This window comes from Mastomys coucha, unplaced genomic scaffold (assembly GCF_008632895.1).
Source record: "Mastomys coucha isolate ucsf_1 unplaced genomic scaffold, UCSF_Mcou_1 pScaffold21, whole genome shotgun sequence".
Classification (NCBI taxonomy): Eukaryota; Metazoa; Chordata; class Mammalia; order Rodentia; family Muridae; genus Mastomys; species Mastomys coucha.
Window position 1 is genome coordinate 21,909,529 of NW_022196904.1, and position 25,331 is coordinate 21,934,859.

General features: G+C 49.2%; 2 protein-coding genes across 5 annotated transcripts in view; one reads left to right on the top strand and one right to left on the bottom strand.

Annotated features, from left to right (window-relative positions):
* The window catches only part of Lrfn1 (leucine rich repeat and fibronectin type III domain containing 1), a 16,396-nt gene extending 1,021 nt beyond the window's left edge, over positions 1–15,375 (top strand). For 3 of the 4 annotated variants that reach the window (XM_031385910.1, XM_031385911.1, XM_031385913.1), the window contains exons 2-5: positions 1,753–1,785; positions 5,307–5,361; positions 5,988–7,427; positions 13,690–15,375. In XM_031385910.1, the coding sequence (XP_031241770.1) occupies positions 6,022–7,427; positions 13,690–14,584 (2,301 nt within the window). In that variant the 5' untranslated portion in view covers positions 1,753–1,785; positions 5,307–5,361; positions 5,988–6,021 and the 3' untranslated portion in view covers positions 14,585–15,375. Of the gene's footprint in view, positions 1–253; positions 819–1,752; positions 1,786–5,306; positions 5,362–5,987; positions 7,428–13,689 lie in introns of those variants that run through there. The other variant, XM_031385912.1, reaches the window with a different exon arrangement.
* An 8,779-nt stretch (positions 15,376–24,154) lies between these two features.
* Positions 24,155–25,331, bottom strand: part of LOC116100323 (interferon lambda-2-like) — a 2,222-nt gene continuing 1,045 nt past the window's right edge. The window contains 4 exon segments of the mRNA XM_031384138.1: positions 24,155–24,294; positions 24,296–24,315; positions 24,399–24,483; positions 24,574–24,731. Of these exon segments, the coding sequence (XP_031239998.1) occupies positions 24,222–24,294; positions 24,296–24,315; positions 24,399–24,483; positions 24,574–24,731 (336 nt within the window). The 3' untranslated portion in view covers positions 24,155–24,221.

Below are 25,331 nucleotides of genomic sequence, written 5' to 3' on the forward strand. Positions count from 1 at the left end.
TGTCTTTCTCCTCTTCTCCGTGGCTGGTTGGGGAGGGGGGATGGGAGGCCGGGAGGTGGACAGATGGAGGAATGAGAGGCCGAGGGATGGACAGATGGGCCCTGGGGTGGGGGCTGAGGGTTGGAGAGTGGAGGGTGGGGTTGAAGACCTGGCCCTTCCCACCCCACCCCACCCTAACTCCCCCACCTGCCGGGCATCTGCAGATAGAACCCCAGTTGCCTATGTCTTGATGGTAAGCCTGGAGAAACTGGGGGTTACTGGTGGCAGAATTTTGTTGGAACCCAGCCTTGGGACTCAGTCCCTTCCTGATGGAGTCTCACCTGCTGAACCATGACCTTTGGCCCTGGCTTGTGCTCTATTCTTTTCGGAGAAAGGTGTAACGGGGACTGGAAGGGATATTAGAATGTATTTGGCCTGGGAAGTAGGTGGGGCAGGAGTGCCAGGGCCATGAGGGATGACTATCAGTGGCCATGAGTGTGAAGCTAACTGCTCTGTTGACTGTGCTCTGGGCTTTGGTATTTTGTGTGCATTTACAAGTGTGTTGGTTCCTCCTGGGACTGTGGCCTGAGTGTGTCTGTGATGCGTGAGCCTCTTGGAGTGCTGACAAAGTGCCTGTGTGCTTGTTCATGGCTCTCTGCTTTGTCAGTGTGTGTTCGTGCCAGGGGTTCTGTGTACATGTGTGAGATGTGTACCTGCTGTGCATGCATGTGTCTGTTGGTGCTTTATCTGCTCTATGACTACACAGTCAGAATATGTGAAGTTGCATGAATGTGTTTAGGTGTGTAAGAATGTGCACCTATGTATCTTTCATTGTGCAGGTGAGTCTTAGGTGTGAGCCACTGTGTGTTGACAAGTATGTAAGGGCTATATAGATATAGGTATCTGGTTGTCTATTAAGGGGCACATAGGTTTTTCTGTATCTGTACATCTGTGAGTGTGCAATGGATAGCCTGTGTGTATGTGTGGTGTATGCAGATATGCCAGCCTTGAGGGTGTGTATCTTGGGAGTCCTTTTCTACTTTAGTCTCTGGGGACCAGGTTCTGTATGTTTAGGCCTATATCTGCAAGATACATGTGTTCCCCTGCCTTGGGCACAGATTGGCCCTACTTCTGGGTCTAATGAGTGTGATCTGTAGCACACCAAGGCATAGTGTGTGGTCCTGGAACACAAATGTGACTGTATCCTGGGTTCAGTGTCCTGAAGGGTAGGGAGTGCCCAGCCTGGGCTGGTGTTCCCTGGTAGAGCTCAGGTGCGGACTCACATAGATTGGGACAGATCCACCAATGTAAATATGGACAGAGAGGAGATGGTTGGAACCCTAGTGCTTCTGGGCTCTGGATACCACTCATGCCTTTGAAGTTGGGGAGCCCAGATGAGAACTCTTGAGTTCTAAAAGAAAAGATGTCTGGTGCATATTTCCAAGTCTCAAAAAGAGAAGGCTGGGAATGTAGAATTCTAGAGCTGCTAAGAAGAGTGAGTAAATTCCATAATCAGGAACCAGTGCGGGAGGGGTAAGGCTTCAGAGCTCCTGAGATCTCAGAGGGCAAAGCTCACATGCTGGACCCTGAGGCCCAGTCTCTTAAGGTTTAGACATGACTTTTGGGTCCCTCTGAGAGTATGATGACCCTGTAACAGGAGGCCTGAGAAAGTAATCACTATAGGGATTCCCCTGGCTTAGATGATCTCCAAGGTAGCTTTCGGTGACTAGAAAGGAGCTGGAAGATGCTAACTCTGGCTTTGGTCTTTTGCAGGTACCGGCCCAGGCCCTGACTCCTTGAAGAGAGGTGAGTATACTACCTCAGGTTGGGAAAGAGATGTGGAATGAGAGCACCAGTTGTGAGCCAGCCCAGGCCCAGAGCTCTACCTAAGTGGACCCAAGTGCAGAATACCTCAGTGTCTAGGGAGGCAGGTGGCCACTCCCAGTGAAGAGTAGAAATAAGCCTATGAGAATTGGTATTGGGTAAGCATTCATCTCATGGTGGTCAGGTGACTCAGAAGGATCCTATATGTCAGGATGTGGCTTCTCTCAAGATTGGTAAGATGACCAAGAAAGTGGAGTACCTTTATATCAGTAAGGCTCCATGAAGGTTTCTAGGTGTAAAATAATCCCTGACAGCTGGTGGTGGAGTCCTGTCATCTCAGCACTCAGTAGGCTAAGGCAAGACAATTGTGAGTTTGATGCCATCTTGGGCTATACAGAAAGAAGGGAGGAGGAAAAGAAGAAGGAGAAGGAGAAATGAGCAGGGAAATATAGCTCATTTGTAGAGCACTTGCCTAGATTCCATCAGTTAGGGACTGGGGGTGTGGCTTAACCATAAAGTGTTTGCTTAGCATGCACAAGGCCCTGCATTCCTTCCCCAGCGTATCACACACACACACACACACACACACACACACACACACGCGTGCACACATTAGTGTCATCTAACATTGATGTAGCATTTATGTAGTCTAAAGCTAACCTAAGCACATTACAAAATATTCTCATTGAGCCCTCTTCAAAGTGAGGTGAGGTAGACAGGTGCCATCATTGTCATGAACATGTACAGGGAGATACAGAGGGGGATGCTGTTTCACCAAAGCCACGCACAACTGGGTAAACCTTCGAGTGTGAACCCTGGCAGAGGGACGGGTTCTGACCCATGGTGCTATGATGCCTTAGGGTAAGCTCAGGATGCTTTCTTTGCAGCTGTGCAAGGAGAAAGTCTTAGAATAGGTTTTGGGCCCTAGAGACCCCAGGCAAGCAGATGCCCTGCCAGGGCTCCTAATGATAGAGGCTCAACTTCCAGACAGGGGTTTCTAGTTAGTAGGGAACAGTAACCTAGAGGGAGAGGAGGTGGAATCTGGGTGGGGGGTGCTCAGAGATGTGCTGCCCTGGCCCTGCCTCAGTTTCTCTCCTCAGCCCCATTCCCGTCTCCTTCTAACCTGTCTCTCTCTTCCTCTAACTCTTTCCTCCTTGTCTCTCCCCTCCCTCTTTCCATCACCCTGGCTCAGTCTCTTTCCTGTCTGTTTCCTTCTTCACTCAGATGTTTGTTTCTTTGTCCCACTGGCACCGGTCTTTTCATTGCCTCCTTGGATTCTTGAGGCAGGGTTTCCACGTGTAGCCCAGGCTGGTCTGCATCTCTCAACCTCTTGAGTTCTGGGATTATAGGTATCTATTACACCTGGCTGTCCCCTTTTTGCAGTGTTGGGGAGGGGATCCAGGACCTCAAGCATGTTAAAAAAGCATACCACCACTGAGCCAAGCCCCCAGCCCCTCACTGGGTGATTCTAGGCAGGGGCTCTACCACTGAGCCACGCCCCAGCCCCTCAGTGGGGGATTCTAGGCAGGGACTCTACCACTGAGCCACACCCCCAGCCCCTCAGTGGGGGATTCTAGGCAGGGGCTCTACCACTAAGCCACGCCCCCAGCCCCTCACTGAGGGATTCTAGGTAGAGGCTCTATTACTGAGCCACGCCCCCAGCCCCTCACTGAGGGATTCTAGGCAGAGGCTCTATTACTGAGCCACGCCCCCAGCCCCTCACTGAGGGATTCTAGGCAGAGGCTCTCCCACTGAGCCACGCCCCCAGCCCCTCACTGGGAGATTCTAGGCACATGTTCTGCTGAGCCATACCCGGAACCTGTGTCATCTTCTTGGGAAACCCTTTCTCTCTTTGTCTTACTCTCAGTCGCTCTCTCTGCCAGTCCGTTCATCCCCACTTGCTTCCTTCTGACTCAGCCTTTCTCTGACTTTCTTGGTCCCATTCTTCTTCCCCTGGGTAAAAAGATCAAGGTCACGTATGGCCACCATTCCACACAGATTCCTCAGAGGTTGGTCAGCAAGGACTGGGGCAGAGGACAAGGTGGAATGAAAATAGTTTTGAGAATGCCCCCTTCCCATCCTTTCCTCTTTACCCCACCCCCACCACCCACCACCCACCCTGTGTTATGATGGGAACTGACATGTCGTGGGTTGCAGCTGCTGGAGAGGGAATCCCTGCCGGAAGGTTTTGCCTGGAGCAGAGGCATAGTGTGTGTGCATATACGCGTGTGCCTATATGCATGCATGGGCCTCCTGTGTGCCAGTTGGTATCAGTCAGCCTGCTTGGGAGCTCAGATGAACCTGGAAAGAAATCATACTCAGAGGAAGACCTCCCCAGACTGAGATGGGAAATTCTGATGTTTTTTTCTCAACCCTTCCTGTCTTTTCAGCTTTTTGTCTATTAATTTAGGTGGAGGACCTTAACATTCATGGAGTGCTCATTGTGAGCTAGGCCCTGTACTCAGGGTTTCCCATACAAAAACTCAGTGTATATTGTATTGTTTTAATATATAAAGTGAAGAAATTTTGGCCTGTCTGTGTGTGTGGCACCACACACCTGTAATCCCAGTACTTGGGAAGCTGAAACAGGAGGATCAAGATTTCAAGGCCAGTCTCAACTGTATAGCAATAGCAAGTTTTAGACTAGCATGACCTACATACTGTCATGTCTTAAAGAACGAGATGGACTGGGCAGTTGTGGCACAGGCCTTTAGTCCCAGCACTTAGGTGGTAGAGGCAGGTAGATCTCTGTGAGCTCCAGAACAGCCTGGTTTACAGAGCAAGTTCCAGGACAGCCAGGGCAGAGACAGAGAAACCCTGTCTCAAAAACAAAAATGGCAACAACAAACAAACAAATAAATAAATAAACAGAACAGGATGAGTGTGTTGCACATCCTTAATCCCAGCACTTGAGAGTCAGAGGCAGGTGGATTCATGGCCAGCCTGGGCTACAGAGTGAGCCTGAGGAGGCTTGTGAGTTCAAGACTAGCCTGGGCTACATAATACTACTACTGTGCCTCAAACAAATAGATGAAAAATAATAACAAAAATTTTAAAAAGAAAGAAACATAAACTCTGGCATAGGTATGGGGGTCATGACTGTGGTCTCCCAGAGTTCGCAAGTGAGAGAGCCGGAATTTTTACATGAATGCATTTGATTTTCAGGTACTTGCAGGTCAAGACAGCTTAGCAGGTGAAGGAGTTTGCTGCACAAGCCTAGCAATCCCAGTTTGATTACTGGAAGCCACATGAAGGTGGAATGAAAGAACCAGTTCCACACAGTTGTCCTCTGATCCAGCCACATGTGTGCAATATTCATAATAATAATAATATTTAAAATGAAAACATTTTCTCTTACCATAACACACAGGCCCAGTTCTGTCGTTGTTATCATTAGACCCACAGTGGTGTTGCAGCTACCAATTGTTATGTGTTAAACCCTTCTTAATGTGCTCACTCATTAAGTAAGTAAGGCCTGTTTTTTTTTTCTCTCTATTTTACAGATGAAGAAACCGAGATTCAGAGAGGTTCAGACACTTGCCCGAGGTCACACAGCTAGTAAGTATCCCAGCTGGAATTTGAACCAGGAGTTGTGTGTTTGATGACTTTGGTCCTAAATTTCAGCCAGCAGTGATTTGAGAGTATCTGGTGGGCTGGGAGGCCATGGGAAGTTGAGAGGCGCCAAGAGGCGTGATAGGTGGGAGGATTGAAGACAGTGAAGTAATGCAATGGGGAGTTGCCAATTACTATGGAAATGTTGTAATCAGATCTAGGTGCTTTGGCCCAGATCTGTAATCTTTGCCCTTGGAAGGCAGACACGGGAAAATTGTGACTTCAAAGCCAACCAGGATCTACAGTGAAACTTTATCTCAGAAAAAGAAAAGCCAAAGTGGCTTTAAATCCTAACACTGGGGAGGCAGAGGCAGGCTGATCTCTGTACTTTTGAGGTTAGCCTGATCTACAAAGCAAGTTTCAGGCCAGGCCAGGCTATATTACGAGATTGTATACAAACAACCACGGGAAGAAAGAAAAGATGGCCGTGGCCATGTGTTCTAGCTGCTTTGAGATCTGTTGTCCAGAGCCCATTCGTTGGGGGATAAAGGATCCAGTTTGACTTTCAGCAGCACATCCCAGGGTTGCAGGAGTGGTGACCAACCCTGGTTGACTATCTTCCTCCCATCCAGGTCTATCCCACTCCTCCTGCCTCCCCCCTGCACCATGGCTCCAGGCCCCTTCTCATCCGGGCTCCTCTCGCCACCACCTGCTGCTCTCCCTTTTCTGCTGTTGCTCTGGGCAGGAGCATCTCGCGGCCAGCCCTGCCCCGGTCGCTGCATCTGTCAGAATGTGGCACCTACACTGACCATGCTGTGTGCCAAGACCGGCCTGCTCTTCGTGCCACCCGCCATCGACAGGCGTGTGGTAGAGCTGCGGCTCACTGACAACTTCATAGCAGCTGTGCGTCGTAGAGACTTCGCCAATATGACCAGCCTGGTCCACCTCACCCTGTCTCGCAACACCATTGGCCAGGTAGCCGCTGGCGCCTTTGCGGACCTCCGTGCTCTCCGGGCCCTGCACCTTGACAGCAACCGCCTGGCAGAGGTGCGAGGGGACCAGCTCCGGGGCTTGGGTAACCTCCGCCACTTGATCCTCGGTAACAATCAAATCCGTAAGGTGGAGTCGGCAGCCTTTGACGCCTTCCTGTCCACCGTAGAGGACCTGGACCTGTCCTACAACAACCTGGAGGCACTGCCATGGGAGGCGGTAGGACAGATGGTTAACTTGAACACCCTCACGCTGGACCACAACCTCATTGATCACATTGCGGAGGGCACCTTCGTTCAGCTGCACAAACTCGTGCGCTTGGACATGACCTCCAACCGTCTACATAAATTGCCCCCCGACGGACTGTTCCTGAGGTCCCAGGGCGGTGGGCCCAAGCCACCCACCCCACTGACGGTCAGCTTCGGTGGCAACCCGCTGCACTGCAACTGTGAACTGCTCTGGCTTCGGCGTCTGACCAGGGAGGATGACTTGGAGACGTGTGCCACTCCTGAGCATCTCACTGACCGCTATTTCTGGTCCATCCCCGAGGAGGAATTTCTATGTGAGCCCCCGCTCATCACACGGCAAGCAGGGGGCCGGGCCCTGGTGGTGGAGGGCCAGGCTGTCAGTTTGCGCTGCCGGGCGGTGGGTGACCCTGAGCCTGTGGTGCACTGGGTGGCACCTGATGGGCGGCTGCTGGGGAACTCCAGCCGGACTCGGGTCCGTGGTGACGGAACGCTGGATGTGACTATCACCACCCTGAGGGACAGCGGTACCTTCACTTGCATAGCCTCCAATGCTGCAGGGGAAGCCACTGCACCTGTGGAAGTATGTGTGGTACCTCTGCCATTGATGGCGCCCCCACCTGCTGCCCCGCCGCCTCTCACTGAACCTGGTTCTTCTGACATCGCCACACCAGGCAGACCTGGTGCCAACGATTCAGCCACTGAACGCAGGCTTGTGGCTGCTGAACTCACATCCAGCTCTGTGCTCATCCGCTGGCCGGCCCAGAGGCCAGTGCCTGGCATCCGCATGTACCAAGTGCAATACAACAGCTCTGCGGATGACTCCCTAGTCTACAGGTGAGTGTGGCGTCAGACCTCCTCTCCAACCCTGACATCCACCTACCCATTTATCCCCCCCTGACCTTGCTTAGTTCCGGCTCTAGATAGGCCCATAGTTGCCCTTTTTCCCCCTGCTCTTCAGTCTTTGTGTTTCGTGCACTTATGAGATGTTTGTGTAATACTTACATGAGTCAGTGCAGGGCTGGGTAATGGAGTTATAACAAGGATCAGGGACTGATGCTTCAGGCTTGTTATCCTAGCCTTTGGGAAGCTGAGACAGGAGGACAGCAAGGATAAAGCTGCCTGGAGCACTTGGAGACACTCTGTCTCAAAATTTAAAAAGTAGAAAAAAAGAGGGCTGGAGATGTAGCTCAGTTATAGTGAGATAGTAAGAAGCTAGGGTGTCTCTCAAAATAGAGCCCCCTCAGGGAGAGGTTGGGGCGTGGCTCAGTGCTAGAGCACCTGCCTAGTAAAATCCCCCAGTGAGGGACTGGGGGCGTGGCTCAGTGGTAGAGCCCCTGCCTAGAATCCCCCAGTGAGGGGCTGGGGCGTGGTGCTGCAGAGCATTTGCTAAGCTGGGGAAGATACTGAGTTCTGTCTCAGAACTGCCAAACAATAAATATCTCACGGAGTTCATGGTCAACACCACTTGCTCTCCAGAGGCTTTTGATCATGAATCCCACCAGTTAAAGACGGTATCACATTAAACACATGTTTATAGTTATATGTCTATTTATATCAATACTGCTATTCTAGTCCCCTACATTATAGAAACAGAAAGCAAAAAGCGTGAGAAAAATAGAAACACAATGCTCTAGTTTGGTTTCTATTGCTTTGATAAACACCATGACCAAGCCAGGCAGTGGTAGTACACACATGCCTTTAATCCCATTACTTTGGAGGGAGAGGCAGATGGACCTCTGAGTTTGAGGCTGGCCTGGTCTACAGAGTGAGTTGATACAGAAAAACCTTGTGCAACAACAATTACAAAAGACAAAAGAACAACAAAAGCAAGTTGCGAAGGAAAAGGTTTATTTTTTAATCTTACAGCTTGAAGGTCACAAGTTCATCAATGTGAGAAGTAAGAGCAGGAACTCAGGGGAGGAACCTGAAGGCCATGGAGGAGTGCTGCTCACTGGCTTGCTCTCCATGGCTTACTCAGTCTCCTTTCTTATATAACCACCCAGGACCACCTTATAACAACATTCCCAGTGGTGGGAACACCCACAGTGAGCTGGACCCTTCCATCCTATGTCAGTCATTAATCAAGAAAATGCCCCCTCCCCCAACTTGCCTACAGGCCAGTCTGGTGGAAACATTGTTTCAGTTGAGATTGCAGGATGAGCCTAGTTTGTGTCAAACTGATAAAACACTAACCAGTGCCTATGAATTATTTCCAGGCCCATTCGGATTAGAAGCCACTGTTTTAGGACTATAGACACGTGTCCATTGCTTTCCTCACCATCTCCAGACTTTGTTGTCTTTTCCTCTTCCTCGTCTGTCTCTACTTTCTCTTCCTCCTTCCCTCATTAGGCATTTTCCACTCTGCACTATACTGGGCCCTGAGTTGGGCGTGGCTATGAGTCATAGAGAAAAAAAGACAGAAATGCACAGAAATAAGAGTATAATAATAATAATAATAATAATAATAATAATAATAAATTAATTAATCAATATTATTATTGACATGGTCTCTCTTTGTAGTCTTAGCTGTCTTGGAACTCACTATATAGATCAAGATGGCCTTAAACAAAGAGTTCTGCTTGCTTCTGCCTGAGTGCTGGGAAAAATGACCTGTGCCATCACCACCTAGCTCTGAAATAAAAGTTTATAAAGAAATAATTACCTAAGCCCTTTCCACCCTTACTTGGGAAACAGTAGGTATTCAATATATGTGCTTCCTGAATACAAAAACAACAGCTCTGAGTTAGACATTGGTGCCACATGCTTGTGAGCCAACCAGCTTGGGAGGCTGAGGCAAGAGGGTCCTCAGTTCAAGGTCAGTCTGGTTTATGTAGTGCCTTTGAGGTCAGCCTGAGCTACACAGCGAGATCTTGTCTCAAGAAATAAAATAAAGTAAAATAAAACGGTGGCGTCCATTGTGACCATTGGCACCTGTGCCCTGAGGAGACCAGGAGACGCAGTCCCTGCCCTGAGGGAATACACAGCCCGATGGGTAGGGGCGGGGGCCCATTGGCAGTCAGTACCTGAGCCCTGTGGTCTCTCCGTCTTGGTAGTTTGTCAGTATGGCTCCCAGTCACAGACTCTGGCACAGCAGGGATGACACATAGTGGGCACTTGATAAATGGCTGTTGGCTAAACAGACACATCTTGTTCTTGCCTTCCTTCTGCACTGTAGAGCCTGCTGAGTGCCTGGCCCTATGCTACAGTTTCTTTGGGTTATTAGAGGGTCAGGAGCCACTTCCCCATCAGTGGTAGCCCCAACAGCTTGGGTGTGCTAAGCCCTTTATAATAAGCCTGTCTCTTGGCCTCCGCCTGTGTCCTTGTTGGCCAGTCTGTTTGCTAAGGGGTCTCTCTTTTCCTTTGGCTCTGCTTTTGTTTTTGAGATAGGCTCTTGCCCTGGTAGTCTAGGCTAGCCTTCAACTCTCTGTGTAGTCCAGGCTGACACAGAATGCTTTGTCTTCTGAGATTACAGGGACTATATCACTACACCAAGGACACACTTCCTCATTTTGCTTTGGTTGTCAGAACTGAGGACATTGGCCCTCTCTAGACAGACAGACAGACTGGCCCATTCTGACAGTCCGCCAGCAGATCAAGGCCCCAAGCAGAAACCTTCACAAAGTATGTACAGAGATGCAGCTGTTTGCTCTAAAGCTGTTACCATCACCTCCATTTATTTCATTTAAAAAATTTTAAATTGCCAGGCGGTGGTGGCGCACGCCTTTAATCCCAGCACTTGGGAGGCAGAGGCGGCACTTGAGTTTGAGGCCAGCCTGGTCTACAGAGTGAGTTCCAGGACAGCCAGGGCTACACAGAGAAACCCTGTCTCGAAAAAAAAAACAAAAATAAATAAATAAATAAGTAAATAAAATTTTAAATTATTTTTTTGGGTAGTTGTGGCACATGCCTTTAATCCCAGTACTCGGGAGGCAGAGGCAGGTAGATCTCTGAGTTTGAGGCCAGTCTGGTCTACAGTGAGTTCCAGAACAGCCAGGGATACACAGAGAAACCCTGTCTCAAGCAAACAAAACAAGACAAAAAAGAGAAAGAAAGAAGAAAACCTACTTTTTTATGTGTGTCATTTAACATTCTTAAAATTACATTTGTGTGTGTGTGTGTGTGTGTGTGTGTGCACGTGCACCATAATCAGTTCTCCCCTTCCACCATATCTTAGGGGTCAGACTCAGGTTGTTAGCTTGGAGGCAAGCTCCACTGAGCTATCTTGCCAGCCTTTATTTTATTTTTATTTATTTATTTTTATGGTACTATTGATTGAACTTAGAGCCTCTCACACATGCTAGGCAATCCTTCTGTAATAAACCCAGCCCTTCACTGGGGGATTCTAGGCAGGGGCTCTACCACTGAGCCACACCCCCAGCCCCTCACTGGGGGATTCTAGGCAGGGGCTCTACCACTGAGCCACACTCCCAGCCCCTCACTGGGGGGATTCTAGGCAGGGGGTCTACCACTGAGCCACGCCCTCAGCCCCTTACTGGGGGGTGGGGAATTCTAGGCAGGGGCTCTACCACTGAGCCACGCCCCCAGCCCCTCATTGGGGGATTCTAGGCAGGGGCTCTACCACTGAGCCACACCCTCAGTTCTCTTTCTTTTCAGTCATAGAACTTGATGCTCTGTGGGAGACATCATTTGCTCTCAGACACAGAGCAGCAGAGCTATCTTTCATATGCTTGAACGCACACTTATTGAATACCTAGTGTTTGCCAGGCAGGGATGGTAGGGAGATGGATGATGCGTTACTGTCAGTCATTCGGATTGTGTGGTTTTTCATCTCTCTTTACTGTTCCTCTTTGATCCATAGCCATCATGTGGCAGGGTGGGGGAAAGCTCTGGACCCAGTATGTAAGCAGATCTTGGTGGTTGCTTCTCCCCAGTTGAACAAGGACTCTTCCCCCCTCAACCCCCCAGGGCCCCAGTTCTATCCTGCATCCTCCTTTGCAGATGCTAGTACGTAGGATGGCACTGCAGGGGTTAACTTCCTCTCTGCAGCCATGGGCTGAGGTGACATCCAACAAGAAGCCTGCTCAGCTGCTTGCTCTGGTCTGGCAGCCAATGAGAGACTTGTGGGCTCAGGCTTTCTTAAGGAGCCAGTGACTGTCCTTGAAAAGGGGGAGCCCCTAGCAACTGGTTATTTGGGGAGAAGAAACAAGGAAATCCAAGCCTCTAAGAGAAAGAAGGGGAAAGTTACAGCCAAGTAGGGGGTCAGGGCAGCTTGAGGTGGGTGGTTTATGAAAAATGAAGAACATAATGTGGGGTCTTTGGGGGAGGGTGGGGCCTATGCTTTAAGTCCTGGGATAGGGGGTGGTGCCAGATGGCAGGGACCTTCTTGGAGAGGGTCTCAGGACCAGCAGACAGCCCCACTGGCAGGCCTGTGGAGCTCTGACAGGTAAGCATGCTTGGAGATGAGGCATGGCTTTTTAGGGGGGCGGAACTTGTTCTACACCGTCTCAAGCAGAGGAAGGGGCGGTGCTTGTCTCTGGTGAGCCACTAAGAGCGTTGGCAGGGGAAGAGAGCTTGTGAGGTTGGGCGCAGAGCATGCCAGTCAGGGCACACTCCACACTGGATTCCCTGAGGCTGAAAGTAGCCTAAACAGACTGTGCCAAGATATATGCTCATCAAAAGAGACCAAAGTCTGGGAGGGAATGTCCCTAGGGTGGATCTTAGAGGCATGTAGAGGGTGAAGCTGTGAGATGGCCCAGTGGCTTAAGGCAATCACCAAGTCTGATAACCTGAGTTCAATCCCTGGGTCACATATTATGGAAGGAGAGAACAGACTCCTGCAAGTTGTCCTCTGACCTCCTCCTTACACACACATGTATACATATTAACGAGTCTGATTTAGACGAGGTCAGGCCAGTTAACGATGGCATGTAAATGTAATCTAAAAAGAGACAGAGAAGGGCAGATAGCCTTGGAGTGGGAGCCCATAGAGTTGCTGGAATCACTGGATGGGACATTAGCTCATAGCAACATCCTTAACTTTAGACAATCTGAGCTTTGGATACGTTAACTCATTCATTGCCTGTGCTATCTCAAGGATATAGAAATTCTCATTGTCCCTGTTAGAGGGAAGTGATTCACAGAGAAGTTAAGGAACATGTGTATGGTCACAGAGCTAGCAAAGGATAGAGAGGTTGTGGCTTCCAGGTGTTTAACTAAAGGACTTCCCTATGCTATGTACCTCATTTGAGAAGAAACTATAGCAAAGAATGAAACCCATGCTTGGCTACAATTTAGACAGTTGTAGATGAGTATTTGGGGAGTATGGTTCGGTGAATTGGTTCCTGGAATTCTGGTGGTACAATGATGAGCGTTCATAGAACAGCCGGTTGGTTGCCTCTAGAGGAGCTGTCCCAAGGTACCTTGAAGGGATATGGCTTGTAAGCCAGAGTGCAATTTAGAAGGGCAATGGGTGGGAATATGTAGCTTAGGTGCTTTGGAAACTGAGCCAGGAGATAGAGATTTACCCAAAGCTGGGGCATGCCCCGAAGTATGCTCCCTCCCCCACAGGCAAGAGTGTGCATCAAAGAGGAATTAGGGCTGGAAATGTAGCTCAACTAGTGGAATACTTGCAGGAAGAATTGGATTTGTTCCCTACCACCACAAAAACAAAACCAGACAAACCAATATGTCTGTACATGTCTGTAAGCCTGAAATTCCAGCATTCAGGAAGTGGAGGCTAGATGAGGACCAAGGACTACAAGTCCACTACTGTTGACTCCAGTGTCCACCTGAACGGAGGAAGGGCATGCAGATTAGAGGGAGTGGCCATAGTATTGATCTCCTAAAATGGTATCTATGTACAGCTGAGGGAGCTTGAGCGATAATATTCCAAGGTAGAGAGATAGTCCCAGTAGGTGATGCTAAAGGCAGGTGGTTCTGGAGGTGGGGAGTATAGATGAGGGGGTGTGGTCTGGAGCAGTGATGAAAGGCTGGCAATATATTGAAGGAGAGACTTGAATGGTTCATGTAGTCTGCGTAGATACCAGTAGCATGGTTTCCCACAGTTAGGGCTTAAAGAGAAGGGACGTGGTTAAGAGTGGGGCTAACTGCGTCCTGATCGCACCCCTTTCCACAGAATGATCCCTTCTACCAGCCAGACCTTCCTGGTGAATGATCTGGCGGCTGGCCGCGCCTATGATTTGTGTGTGTTGGCAGTCTACGACGACGGGGCCACCGCTCTGCCGGCTACCAGAGTGGTGGGCTGTGTGCAATTCACCACCGCGGGAGATCCTGCACCGTGCCGCCCGCTGAGGGCCCACTTCTTGGGCGGCACCATGATCATCGCCATCGGGGGCGTCATCGTAGCCTCGGTCCTCGTTTTCATCGTTCTGCTCATGATTCGCTACAAGGTGTACGGCGATGGGGACAGCCGCCGCATCAAGGGGACGTCCAGGGCGCCCCCTCGGGTCAGCCACGTGTGCTCTCAGACCAACGGCGCAGGCGCGCAGCAGGCCTCCGCCCCACCAGCTCCAGACCGCTACGAGGCGCTGCGGGAGGTGGCCGTCCCTGCAGCCATCGAGGCAAAGGCCATTGAGGCTGAGGCGACTTCCACTGAGCTAGAGGTGGTGCTTGGACGCTCTCTGGGTGGCTCCGCCACCTCGCTGTGCTTGCTGCCCTCCGAGGAAACTTCTGGGGAGGAATCTAGGGCCGTGACTGGCCCTCGAAGGAGCCGTTCGGGGGCCTTGGGGCCTCCAACTTCAGCGCCCCCAACGCTAGCTCTGGTTCCTGGGGGAGCCCCGGCCCGGCCGAGGCCACAACAACGCTATTCCTTCGACGGGGACTACGGGGCGCTGTTCCAGAGTCACAGTTACCCGCGCCGCGCCCGGCGGACAAAGCGCCACCGGTCCACGCCACACCTGGACGGGGCCGGAGGGGGCGCGGCCGGGGAGGACGGAGACCTGGGGCTGGGTTCCGCCCGGGCACGCCTGGCCTTCACCAGCACCGAATGGATGCTGGAGAGTACCGTGTGAGCACGGGCGCACTGGCACCGGGACGCCTGCGGGCCGCTTAGTTGCCCAGCCCGGCCGGAGGCGGGGGAGGCTGGAGAGAAGGGACGCGCGAGGGGCGGGGCCGGCCGCAATCGAGGCCACGCCCACCAGCCTCGGGATTGGAGGCCGGCCGCCGGCCTCTCCGACTCCACCCCTCTGCCCCGCCCCCCGCGCTCTCGCGGACCTCGCCGGAGCCGGTGCCTTACACAGCGAAGCGCGGGGAGGGGCGGGGCCCCCCCACACTGCAGCACTGAGACACGAGTCCCCTACCCTACCCGGGACCCTGGGGCAGGGGCGAGGGGCCCATTCCTTGTATCTGGCTGGACTAGATCTCTTCTGCCCCGCGGCGGCCTCCAAAGCCTCCAGTCCCCTCACCCAGCCCCGTCCCTGGTCCCACCAGTCTGGTTTGGAGGGAGGGGCTTCTCCTCCCCCCCAACCCCCGGTCCTTGTCTTTCCCGCCCTCTGACGTCTGTTTTAAGTCTTTCCCTACTTGTCTCCCTTTTTTTTTTTCCTGTCCCATGGTCGTCTCTTCTCCCTTGTTTCTTTCTTTTATTTCTTTTATTTTCTTGTCCAGTGTCTGTGTGTCTCCCGATTCTCTGTCCTCACCATCTTCCGGGCAGGTCCCACTGAAGGACCAGACTCTTCTCTCTACCTTCCTTATCCCCACAATGAATCCCCACACAAACAAAAACCAAATCCCCTTCTCAGAGCCGGGACCCTCCGCCGCAGCAGAATTAAACTTTTTTCTGTGTCTGAGGCGGCTCTGCTGACCAGCGTGTGTGCGCGTGTTTTTGGGGACGGGGGCGGGGGGAAACTCTGAATCAGACTGAAAAGAACATGACAGTGGGAATGGGGAGACTGGCAGGCAGATTCGGAGGTGGGGAAAAACAAAAGAATGATAGTAGCCAGGCGGTGGTGGCGCACACCTTTAATCCCAGCCCTTGGGAGGCAAGAGTTAGGCCAATTTCTGATGGTCTACCGAGTGAGTTGCAGGACAGCCAGGGTTACACAGAGAAAAAAAAAAAAAAAGATATTAACAAGTGGCCAGTATGTTGGTGACCTTTATTTAAACCATCACAATTAATCCTAGGACATCCATACTGTTAGCCCATCTTAGAGACGAGGACTCTGAGGCCAGGTGGAATAAATAACATGTCCCGGCATAATCAGAAGGTAGAAAATTGAGATTAATTTATTTAATATTGATTCCAGCTGGGCATAGTAACCCTTGACTTTAAGCCCAAAACTCAGGAGGCAGAGGCTGGGGTGGGGGATCTCTGTGATCTTGGAACCAGCCTGGTATACAGAATGAGTTCCAGACAAGCTAGGGCTACATAGTAAGTGAATCTCAAGACAACATTTAAAAAAGGCAATTCTACATGTAGTATTTATATACTGACTTAGTATGTGGGTGTGGAGTATACACCAATGTGCTGGTGCACTCATCCATGTGTGAATGCTGAGGTCAAAGGTAATGTTGGGTGTCCTCCTCTGTCATCCACCTCATTTTTTGAGACAGACTCATTGTAGCTCATCAGTTAGACGGGCTGGAACTCCTAGTGGAACTCCAGGGTCCTCCACTATCCACTTCTGCCCCCAGTGCTGGAGTTATTGATGTTTTTATGAGTATGTTGGAGGTCTGGACTCCCCCATATTTGCATGACAAACACTGTTCGCTGAGACATCTCCTCAAGCACATACATACATACCTGATTTTGACAGACTCCCTGTGTAGCACTGGGTTGCCGTGGAAAACCCCTATATAGGTTAGGCTAGCCTCTGTGTGTGTGTGTGTGTGTGTGTGTGTGTGTGTGTGTGTGTAGTTGTTTATGACAGAGTCTCCCTATGTAGCACACTGGGTTGCTCTGGAAACTCTCTAGGTAGAGTAAACTAGCCTCTCAGCTTTTTATGATCTTTGCCTCTACCAAGTGCTAGGACTGTGGGTTTGCACTACCATGCCCAAATACATACAATCATTCATGCATGCATACACACATATGGCTGGCTTCAAATTTGTGGCAATCCTTTGGTCTTTGCCTCTTGAGTGCAGAGATTATATGTATGTACCATCACAAACTTTTTTTTTTTTTTTTGAGACAGGATCTTGATAAAAGTGTAGCCCAGGCTGGCCTTGAACTTTCAATTATCCTGCCCTATCCTCTGGAGTACCAGGTTTGTAGGTGTGTGTCCTGGGAGAACAGACTTAACAAAGCAGATAGAAACTGGGCATGACAGAGCATGCCTGAAGTACTGATACTTGGGAGGTAGAAACAGAGACTTGGAAGTTCAAGACTGGGCAGGCAAGTCAGCTCAGTGAGTAAAGACACTTGCCACCAAGCCTGACCATCTGAATTTGATCCCTGGGACCCAAGTGCCATAGCACATGTGAAACCCCCACAAAATTAATTGATTGATTAATAATTAAATTAGAAAAAAAATTTTAACCGGGTGGTGATAGTACACACCTTAAATCCCAGCACTCTGTGAGATAGAGGCAGGTGGATCTCTGAGTTCCAGGCCAGCCTAGTCTACAAAATGAGTTCCAGGACAGCCAGGGATATACAGAGAAAAAAACAAAACAAAACAAAACAATTTTTTAAAAAGATTTATTTATTATGAGTACACTGTAGTTGTCTTTAGACACACCAGAAGAGGGCATTAGACCCCATTACAAATGGTTGTGAGACACCATGTGGTTGCTGGGATTTGAACTCAGGACCTCTGGAAGAGCAGTCCCCCCCCCCCCCCCACCAAATTTTTTTAAGTTCAAAACTAGGGACTGGAGAGATTGCTCAGTGGTTAAGAGTACCCACTGATCTTATAGAGGAGCCAAGTTTGATTCCCAATACCCATTTTGCAGCTCACAACTGTCTGTCACTCCAGTTCCAGAGGACCCTATGCCCTGGCTTCTGTGGGCATGTGTGCGATGCACAGCACACACTCAGACATACTACACATAGAATAAATCAATGTCTTTAAAAGGGTGAAGAGTCGAATACTACATCTACATGCAGAGTTTCAGACTGCTTGACCTACATGAGGCCCTGGATATGTTTGTTTTTGCCAACAAAATGGGGGGGGAGGTTGTTCTGTTTTTTAAAAACCAGGTGGATTTGGGCAAGATGACACAACTGGACTCCCAGCTACTCAGGAAGCTGGAGCAGGCTGATTGTGTGAGCTCAGAAGTTGCCCAGCTTGGGCAACACAGCCAGACACTGTCTTAAACCTACAAACATCACTACCAGTAAAAGGCAAATGGGGCAGTTTCTGCCTCTGCCTGGCTGTCCACACTGTGTAGGATAGACGCCCAGAGTCTATTTTACAGGCAGAGGTCAGAACCAGAGGGAGGAGAAGTCCCTCATCAGAGGGCTCCTTCCTGGTCTGCTTCCAGGTGAAGAAAAGAGTGGAGTTGGCAGTTTGCTTCTAGAATTGTGTCTGGAGACTGGGGAATGGCTCTGGTGACCCTAGCTGAGCTGGGGTCTCCCAAGCCAGCTGTTAAGGGAGTGGCGCGGGGAGAGATCTCTGTGCTTACCTGTGTGAGGATAAGTGAAGCAGGGTCTGCTGGAGAGTGGAGGGTAATGGCGGGGGAGGGGGCTATCCAGAGACTGAAGACTTGCCTGGGAAGGCAAAGGTGGTTTGGGCTAGGTCAGGGGCTCTGGGCATCTCAGTCCTTGCAGATGCCCTACCGTGAAAACTTCTTCCCAATCCTGGTGAAAAAGGAAGAAGGCTTCAAGCTAACCAGGGGCCCCCTGAGGCCTTGGGAGGAGGAAAGCAAGACAGAAATAGAAAAGGAGCCAGAGGGAGGAAGCTGGTCTGGGCAGAGGGTGGGAGGCAAGGACAGCAACCCTGGAGAACTTCAGACCAGGTGGATCCCTTATGCTGGCCCAGTAAAGCTCTGAGCTCACGCACCCCACCTAGTAATGTGCGAGCCAGTATAGCATAGAACCCAAGGCACCACACGTGACACTCAGGAAACGTCATTCACTTCTGCTGTAAGAAGCAGGGTCACAATATACAGCTCTGCTTGCTCTGCCATCAAGACCTGATAAAGCTTTACTGAGCATGTGCTGTATGCTTGGTCCAGGATAGAGGCTTTAACAAGGGATAAAATATACAAACTGCTAGGCCTGATGGCACATGCCTGTGATCCAGCACGTGGGAGGCAGAGGCAGGAGGATCTCAAATTCCAGGCCACCGAGGATATAGTAAGACCCTGTCTCAAAAATAAAGGCCACAAACAAGAAAATGGCCCTGGTGGAACATGTCTATGATCCCAGCATTCAGGAGGTTGAGGCAGGAGAATCAGAGGTTTATCATTATAAGTGTGAGGCCAACCTGGACTCATTATTTTTCTTCCCCAATAATAAAAAAAAAAAAAAAGACTCCTGCATTTGCTTTCTTCTTTCCTGCTGGCTTTATTGGTACAAGGATGTAAGATCTGCAGATTCTGCACCCATTTTGTGACCATGCAGTATTAAACCTAGAATTTAAAGCTATTCTGAGGAAGTTAGAGAAAAACACAGAAAACAGGTCTGTAACAAACTCCTAAATTCCAAACATAGTCAGATGATATAACTGAATGGTATTTTTATTTATTTTTATTTCATGTGTATGGGTGTTTTGCTCGCATGCCTATCTGTGTACTATGTCTGTGGTTTGTGCCAGAGGAAGCCAGAAAAAGAACTGGGGTTACTGATACTTGTGAGCTGCCGTGTATGTATGTACTGGGAATGGAACCTGGACCCTCTGAAAGAGGAGCCATTGCTCTTAAATATTAAGCTATCTTTCCAGCTCCATAATAGAATGATTTAAACATTTAAAACATATTACCTGGCTTTTTTTTTTTAAGATTTATTTATTTATTTATTATATGTAAGTAGATTGTAGGTGTCTTCAGACACACCAGAAGAGGGCATCAGATCTCATTACGGATGGTTGTGAGCCACCATGTGGTTGCTGGGATTTGAACTTAGGACCTCTGGAAGAGTAGCTAGTGCTCTTAACCACTGAGCCATCTCTCCAGCCCTAGCTGTTTTTTCTTATCATCTTCTCTTGTCCTCAGCATCTCACTGTGTAGCCTGTCTGACTAAGAGTTTCCTGTGTATAGTCCACTTTGGCTTTGAACTCACTCAGAAATCCACCTGCCACTGCTTCAAAAGTGCTGGGCTTAAAGGTGTCCACTACCATGCCAGACATTCTTTTCTTTTCTTTCTAAAGATTTTTAGACAAGATCTTATGTAGCCAAGGATTAAATTCATTATCCTCTACCTTCAAAGAGCTGGGATTATAGGCATGAGTCACCGTTCTTGACTTTTCTTTAGTAAAATATATACACTCATTCATTTATTCACTCATTCATTTATTCTTTTATTCACCCATTCATTGTATATGCATGTGGCACATGTGGAAGACAAATGACAGTTTGCATTGTTAGTTTTCTTATTTCTTCCATTTTACTCCCTGGGATTGAACTCAAGATATCAAGCTTAGTGTCAAATGCTTTTACCTGCTGAACCATCTCACCAGCTAGCTCACTCTATTTATTAACTATCTATCTATCTGTCTGTATATCTGTCTATCTATCTATCTATCTATCTATCTATCTATCTATCTATCTATATTTATATCAATCTTTTTGTTTATTTTTCGAGACAGGGTTTCTCTGTATAACCCTGGCTATCCTGGAGCTCACTCTGTAGACCAGGCTGGCCTTGAACTCAGAAATCTGCCTGCCTCTGCCTCCTAAGTGCTGGGATTAAAGGCGTGTGCCACCACTGCCCAGCCAGATTTTTGTTTGTTTGTTTGTTTTGTTTTTTTTTGAGACAGGGTCTTTCTATACAGCCCTGGCTATCCTGGAACTCATTGTGTAGACCAGGATCTCCTAGAGCTCACAGGGATCTGTTGAAGTTCTGGTTCAGCTTCCCAGCCTCATGTTCCCAGAAATAAGACTCAGACTCCAAATATATTTACAAATACCTTGGCCATATAGCTAGGCTCTTCTCTGACTAGACCCTAACTAAAGATAACCCATTTATTTTAACCTATATTCTGCCACATAGCTGGTTAACTGTGCTTAGGTAGCATGTGCCCATCTCCTCACATCTTTCCAGACCCGTCTCCCTGTGCCTGGCGATGTCCCAGAATTCTTTCTTCTCTCAGATGCTCCACCTCTTTCCGGTGTAAGCCATAGGCCATAGGCTTTTTAATGGACAGGTAAAACATTGATACAATACATAATATATTCTCTCTACAGGGATCTGCCTGCCTCTGCCTCCCAAGTGCTGATTAAAGGCATGCGCCACCACGCTAAACTTTTTATTTTTAAGTGTGTGTGTTGGGGGGGGGGGTCATATGTGCAGGTGCCCACAGAGGCCAGAGGCACCAGAACCCCTGGAGATTCAGTTCTAGGCAGTTGTGAGCCACCAGATGTGGGCAGGTCCTGAAAGCTGAACTTGGGTCCTCTTCAAGAATAGCAAGGACTCATAATATCTAAGTTATCTCTCCAGCTGCATCCCCAACCCCTCAACTCCCCACATCCCCTCCCCATACCCTATGGCACTGTGAGAAGCTAACACCAAACACCAAAATGGTGTCCTCCCTCCCTCTCTCTGTCTCTGTCTCTGTCTCTCTGTCTCTGTCTCTGTCTCTCTCTCTCTTTCTCTGTCTCTCTCTCTCTCTGTCTCTCTCTTTCTCTCTCTCTCTCTCTCACACACACACACACACTTATACATACTCACTGTTTCACCATGTCGTCCTGGATGACCTCAAAGGAATACATTTCCATATCTTGATGAAGTGATGCACTCTTAGGGCTGGAAAGATAGGTGGTTCAGGTGGTAAAGTGCCAGCTGCACAAATACGAGGACCCAAGTTGGAATCCCTGGAACCTATGCAGGAGTAGTGGATGGAAGCCAGACTTGGTGGCATGTGCTTGGAATCCAGTGCCAGAAAAACATAACCAGGAGGATCTCTGGGGCTCACTGGACAGCAGCATAGCCTAATAGACAAGCCACAGGACAGTAACTAAATCAACAAAAGGAAAACAAAACAAGGTGGACAGCTATTGAGGGGTGACAGCTGAGGGTGTCTTCTCACCTCCATGTGCACTCACGCACACACGCACACGAGCAGAAGTAACACATGATGGGAGATCTACTAGAAATCAGTTTTGTGAGACAAACATGACGTTGCAAAGTCCATGTTCAATAGAACATGGCCTTGCCCCACGGTCCTTCTCTCTGCTCTGGGTCTAACTGCAGCCATCTTCCTAGGGGCCGGTTGCCAGGGATAAAGGTTCCTCTCCAGCTTTACATGTGAATCTCTTTTATTTGTTGTTCTTTTTTGTTTTGTTTTGTTTTTGTTTTTGTTTTTTTACTTTTTGGTAAGATGTCAAGTATCCTAGGCTGGTTTTAAACCAGATAGGTAGGTAACCTAGGATGACTTCGAGCTTCTTTTTTTAAAAATTTTATTTATTTATTATATGTAAGTACACTGTAGCTGTCTTTAGACACACCAGAAGAGGACATCAGATCTCATTACGGGTGGTTGTGAGCCATCACGTGGTTGCTGGGATTTGAACTCAGCTTCGGAAGAACAGTCAGTGCTGTTAACTGCTGAGCCATCTCTCCAGCCCTAACTTTGAACTTCTGACCCTCATGCATCCACTTCCTCAATGCTGAGATTACAGGTGTGTGTGTGTGTGTGTGTGTGTGTGTGTGTGTGTGTGCACCATCACACTCAGAATAATATATGTGCTTACTTACTTACATTTTGGGATTGGAGAGAGAGATGGCTCAGTGTTTAAGAGCACTGACTCCTCCTTTAGAGAACCTGGGTTTGATTCCTAGCACCCACAATCATCTGTAACTCCAGTTACAGGATCTAATGTCCTCTTTTGGCTTCTGTAGGCACCAGGCATGCATCTGGTACACAGACATACATGCAAGCAGAATACCCATACACATATAATAATAATAATAATAATAATAATAATAATAATAATAATAATAATAATAATAATTTTAAGGCTTACATACCCTAGGGTACGTGTCAGACACAAGTTGGAGGGGAAGTTCTTTCCTTCCACCATGTGGTTGCTGGGTATCAAGCTTATGTACATAGGTTTAGACCAGAGTGATTATTCAGGCCAAATACTCTGTGACGACAAATTCCTTTCTGTTTTTGCCATGAGATGAGTTCTCTTTTCTTCATCTTTCTTTAGATGCTTGTGTGCCTGTATGCTGCATGCATGTGTGTGAGTTTGCATGTACACGTAGAGGCCAAAAGACAATACCATGTATTTTCCTCAGTTGATCTTTTTGAAAACATGTAATTATTTTTATTTTTTTATTTTTTTTCAAGACAGGGTTTCTCTGTGTAGCCCTGGAACTCACTCTGTAGACCAGGCTGGCTTCAAACTCAGAAATCTGCCTGCCTCTGCCTCCCAAGTGCTGGGATTAAAGGCATGCACCACCACCGCCTGGCAATTATTTTTGTTTTTATTTTATGCACATGTACGAGTGCTGGCATGTGTATATGTATACCAAAAGTGTGCCTGGTGCTCGTGGAAGCCACAAGAGGGCATCATATCCCTGGGACTGGAAATTATGGATGGTTGGGAGCCACCATGTAGGTTCTGGGATCCCAACTCAGGTCCTCTGCAAGAGTAGCCAGTGCTATTAATCTCTGAGCTGTCTCTCCATCCCTGACCTGTTTATTATACATTTTAATGTTTATGTACTTGCTCATGTATATACACATGTGTATGTTGGGGCCTGAAGTACATGTTGATTGTCTTCTCAATTTCTCTTACCTTACTTTCTAGGCCAAGATCTACAACTAAATCTGAAGCTTGCCATTGCTAGACTGGTTGGTTAGCTAGTCCCAGGAATCCTTCTGCTGTATCCACTTCCAAAGTTCCTGTTACTTTAAAAAAAAAAAAAAAAAAAAGGTCCTGGGGATCAGATCTAAGGTTCTCACCCTTGTGTAACCTCTCCAGCCTGTGTTGAGTTTTCTGATCCTATTTTAGGAGAGAGTATCCTGAATGGGAGATCCCCATCTGTCCCAGGAACACTGTTAAAGGAGAGATAGATACACAGTGGATACAGACTAGAGAGAGACCACGAAGCATGTTTGTAAGCATTCTGAATGGGAGATCCCCATCTGTCTCAGGAACACTGTTAAAGGAGAGATAGATACACAGTGGATACAGACTAGAAAGAGACCTTGAAGCATGTTTGTAAACACATGAGCATGTGGCCAGGCCACATAATGACACATCTTTTTTAGCCTCTGACTCAGGGAGGTAGTCCCTTGGATACACATCACAGAAGACAGATACACAGACGCACACTCTTGAGTGTCCCCTGCACCCCGCAGACATCCATACTCAGTCACATGCCCGAAACCATTCACAAAGGCACACTCAAGACCACACATGATGAAAGACTCCAACTCCTCACGGTTTATTTGCATATGTTTGCATATATTGTATCAAAGTAGAAAAAATAAACCCAGCCTGCACTGCAGCTTCATAAAAGGTGAGAGGAAATAAATTAAGGCGGGGAGGGACTGAGTTTAGAGTCCAGAGTCCTGGATGGGCTGGGCAGGGCCACCGTACTCAGACACACTGGTCTCTGGCCACACACTTCAAGTTCCTGATGAGCAGGCGAAAGAGGTTGAGGGTGAGAGACCTCCAAGCAGCCAGGGGTCTCCTGAAAGGACAGGGCTGGCTCAGGGTCTGCTGGGCCTCAGAGCTCCCAGGCACTGCAGACCCCAGTCCCCTGCCCAGACTCACCTTGCTCTGGGCCTCCTGGAGCCTGTGCAGCCAGCGGGAGAGGCGGCACCTCAGAGGCCTGGGCTCTGCTGTGGGCTGAGGCTGTCTGTGGACAGAGGATGGGGACTGTGAGGCTGCTGCTGGGACACAGGGGAAGCCCAAGTGGCTGGAGGCACAATGGGGAGGAGCCAGGGACCCAGGACTCACACAGGTCTGCAGGTGGCAGTGAATGTGGCTCAGTGTGTGGAGAGGCTGGTCCAGGATGATGGCCAGGGCTGAGTCAGTCATGTTCTCCCAGACCTTCAGTGTCAGGGCCACCTCAGCCTGCAAGGCTTTGGGGTGCTCCTGGACCTGAGGTGAGGTGAGAAATAACAGGCAAGAGGTCTGAGGTAAGGGCTGGAAGTTTGATTCTAAGTGCTTCACCAGAATCCTCCACTGAGGAGTTGGAGTCATAGCACATGGTAGAGCCCCTGCCTAGAATCCCTCAGTGAGGGGCTGGGGGCGTGGCTCAGTGGTAGAGCCCCTGCCTAGAATCCCCCAGTGAGGGGCTGGGGGCGTGGCTCAGTGGTAGAGCTCCTGCCTAGAATTTCCCCAGTGTGAGGTGGGGGTGTGGCTCATCAGTAGACCACTTACCTAGCCTGTGTGAGTCCTCATTTGACTCTCTATCACCATACATACTTGTCCCAATTCCCCCAAAGCATAGGTAGGTTGGGCTGTAAGGGTAACGCTGTGCAGGGGGAAGGTGGTGTAGGTCATTCGAGGGGACAGGTGATGAGTAGAAAAGAGGGATCCAGAGTGCAGGGCACAAGGGTAGAAATACCAACAGAGAGAAATAAAGGGAAGCGAGAAAACAGGTGAGGAGGCAAACAAGGTGGCAGCAAGCAGGGACTCTGGGCTCTCAGAGGTTTGATAGGGCCGGGGAGAAGAGAACAGGATAGGGAGGCGGGGACGGGG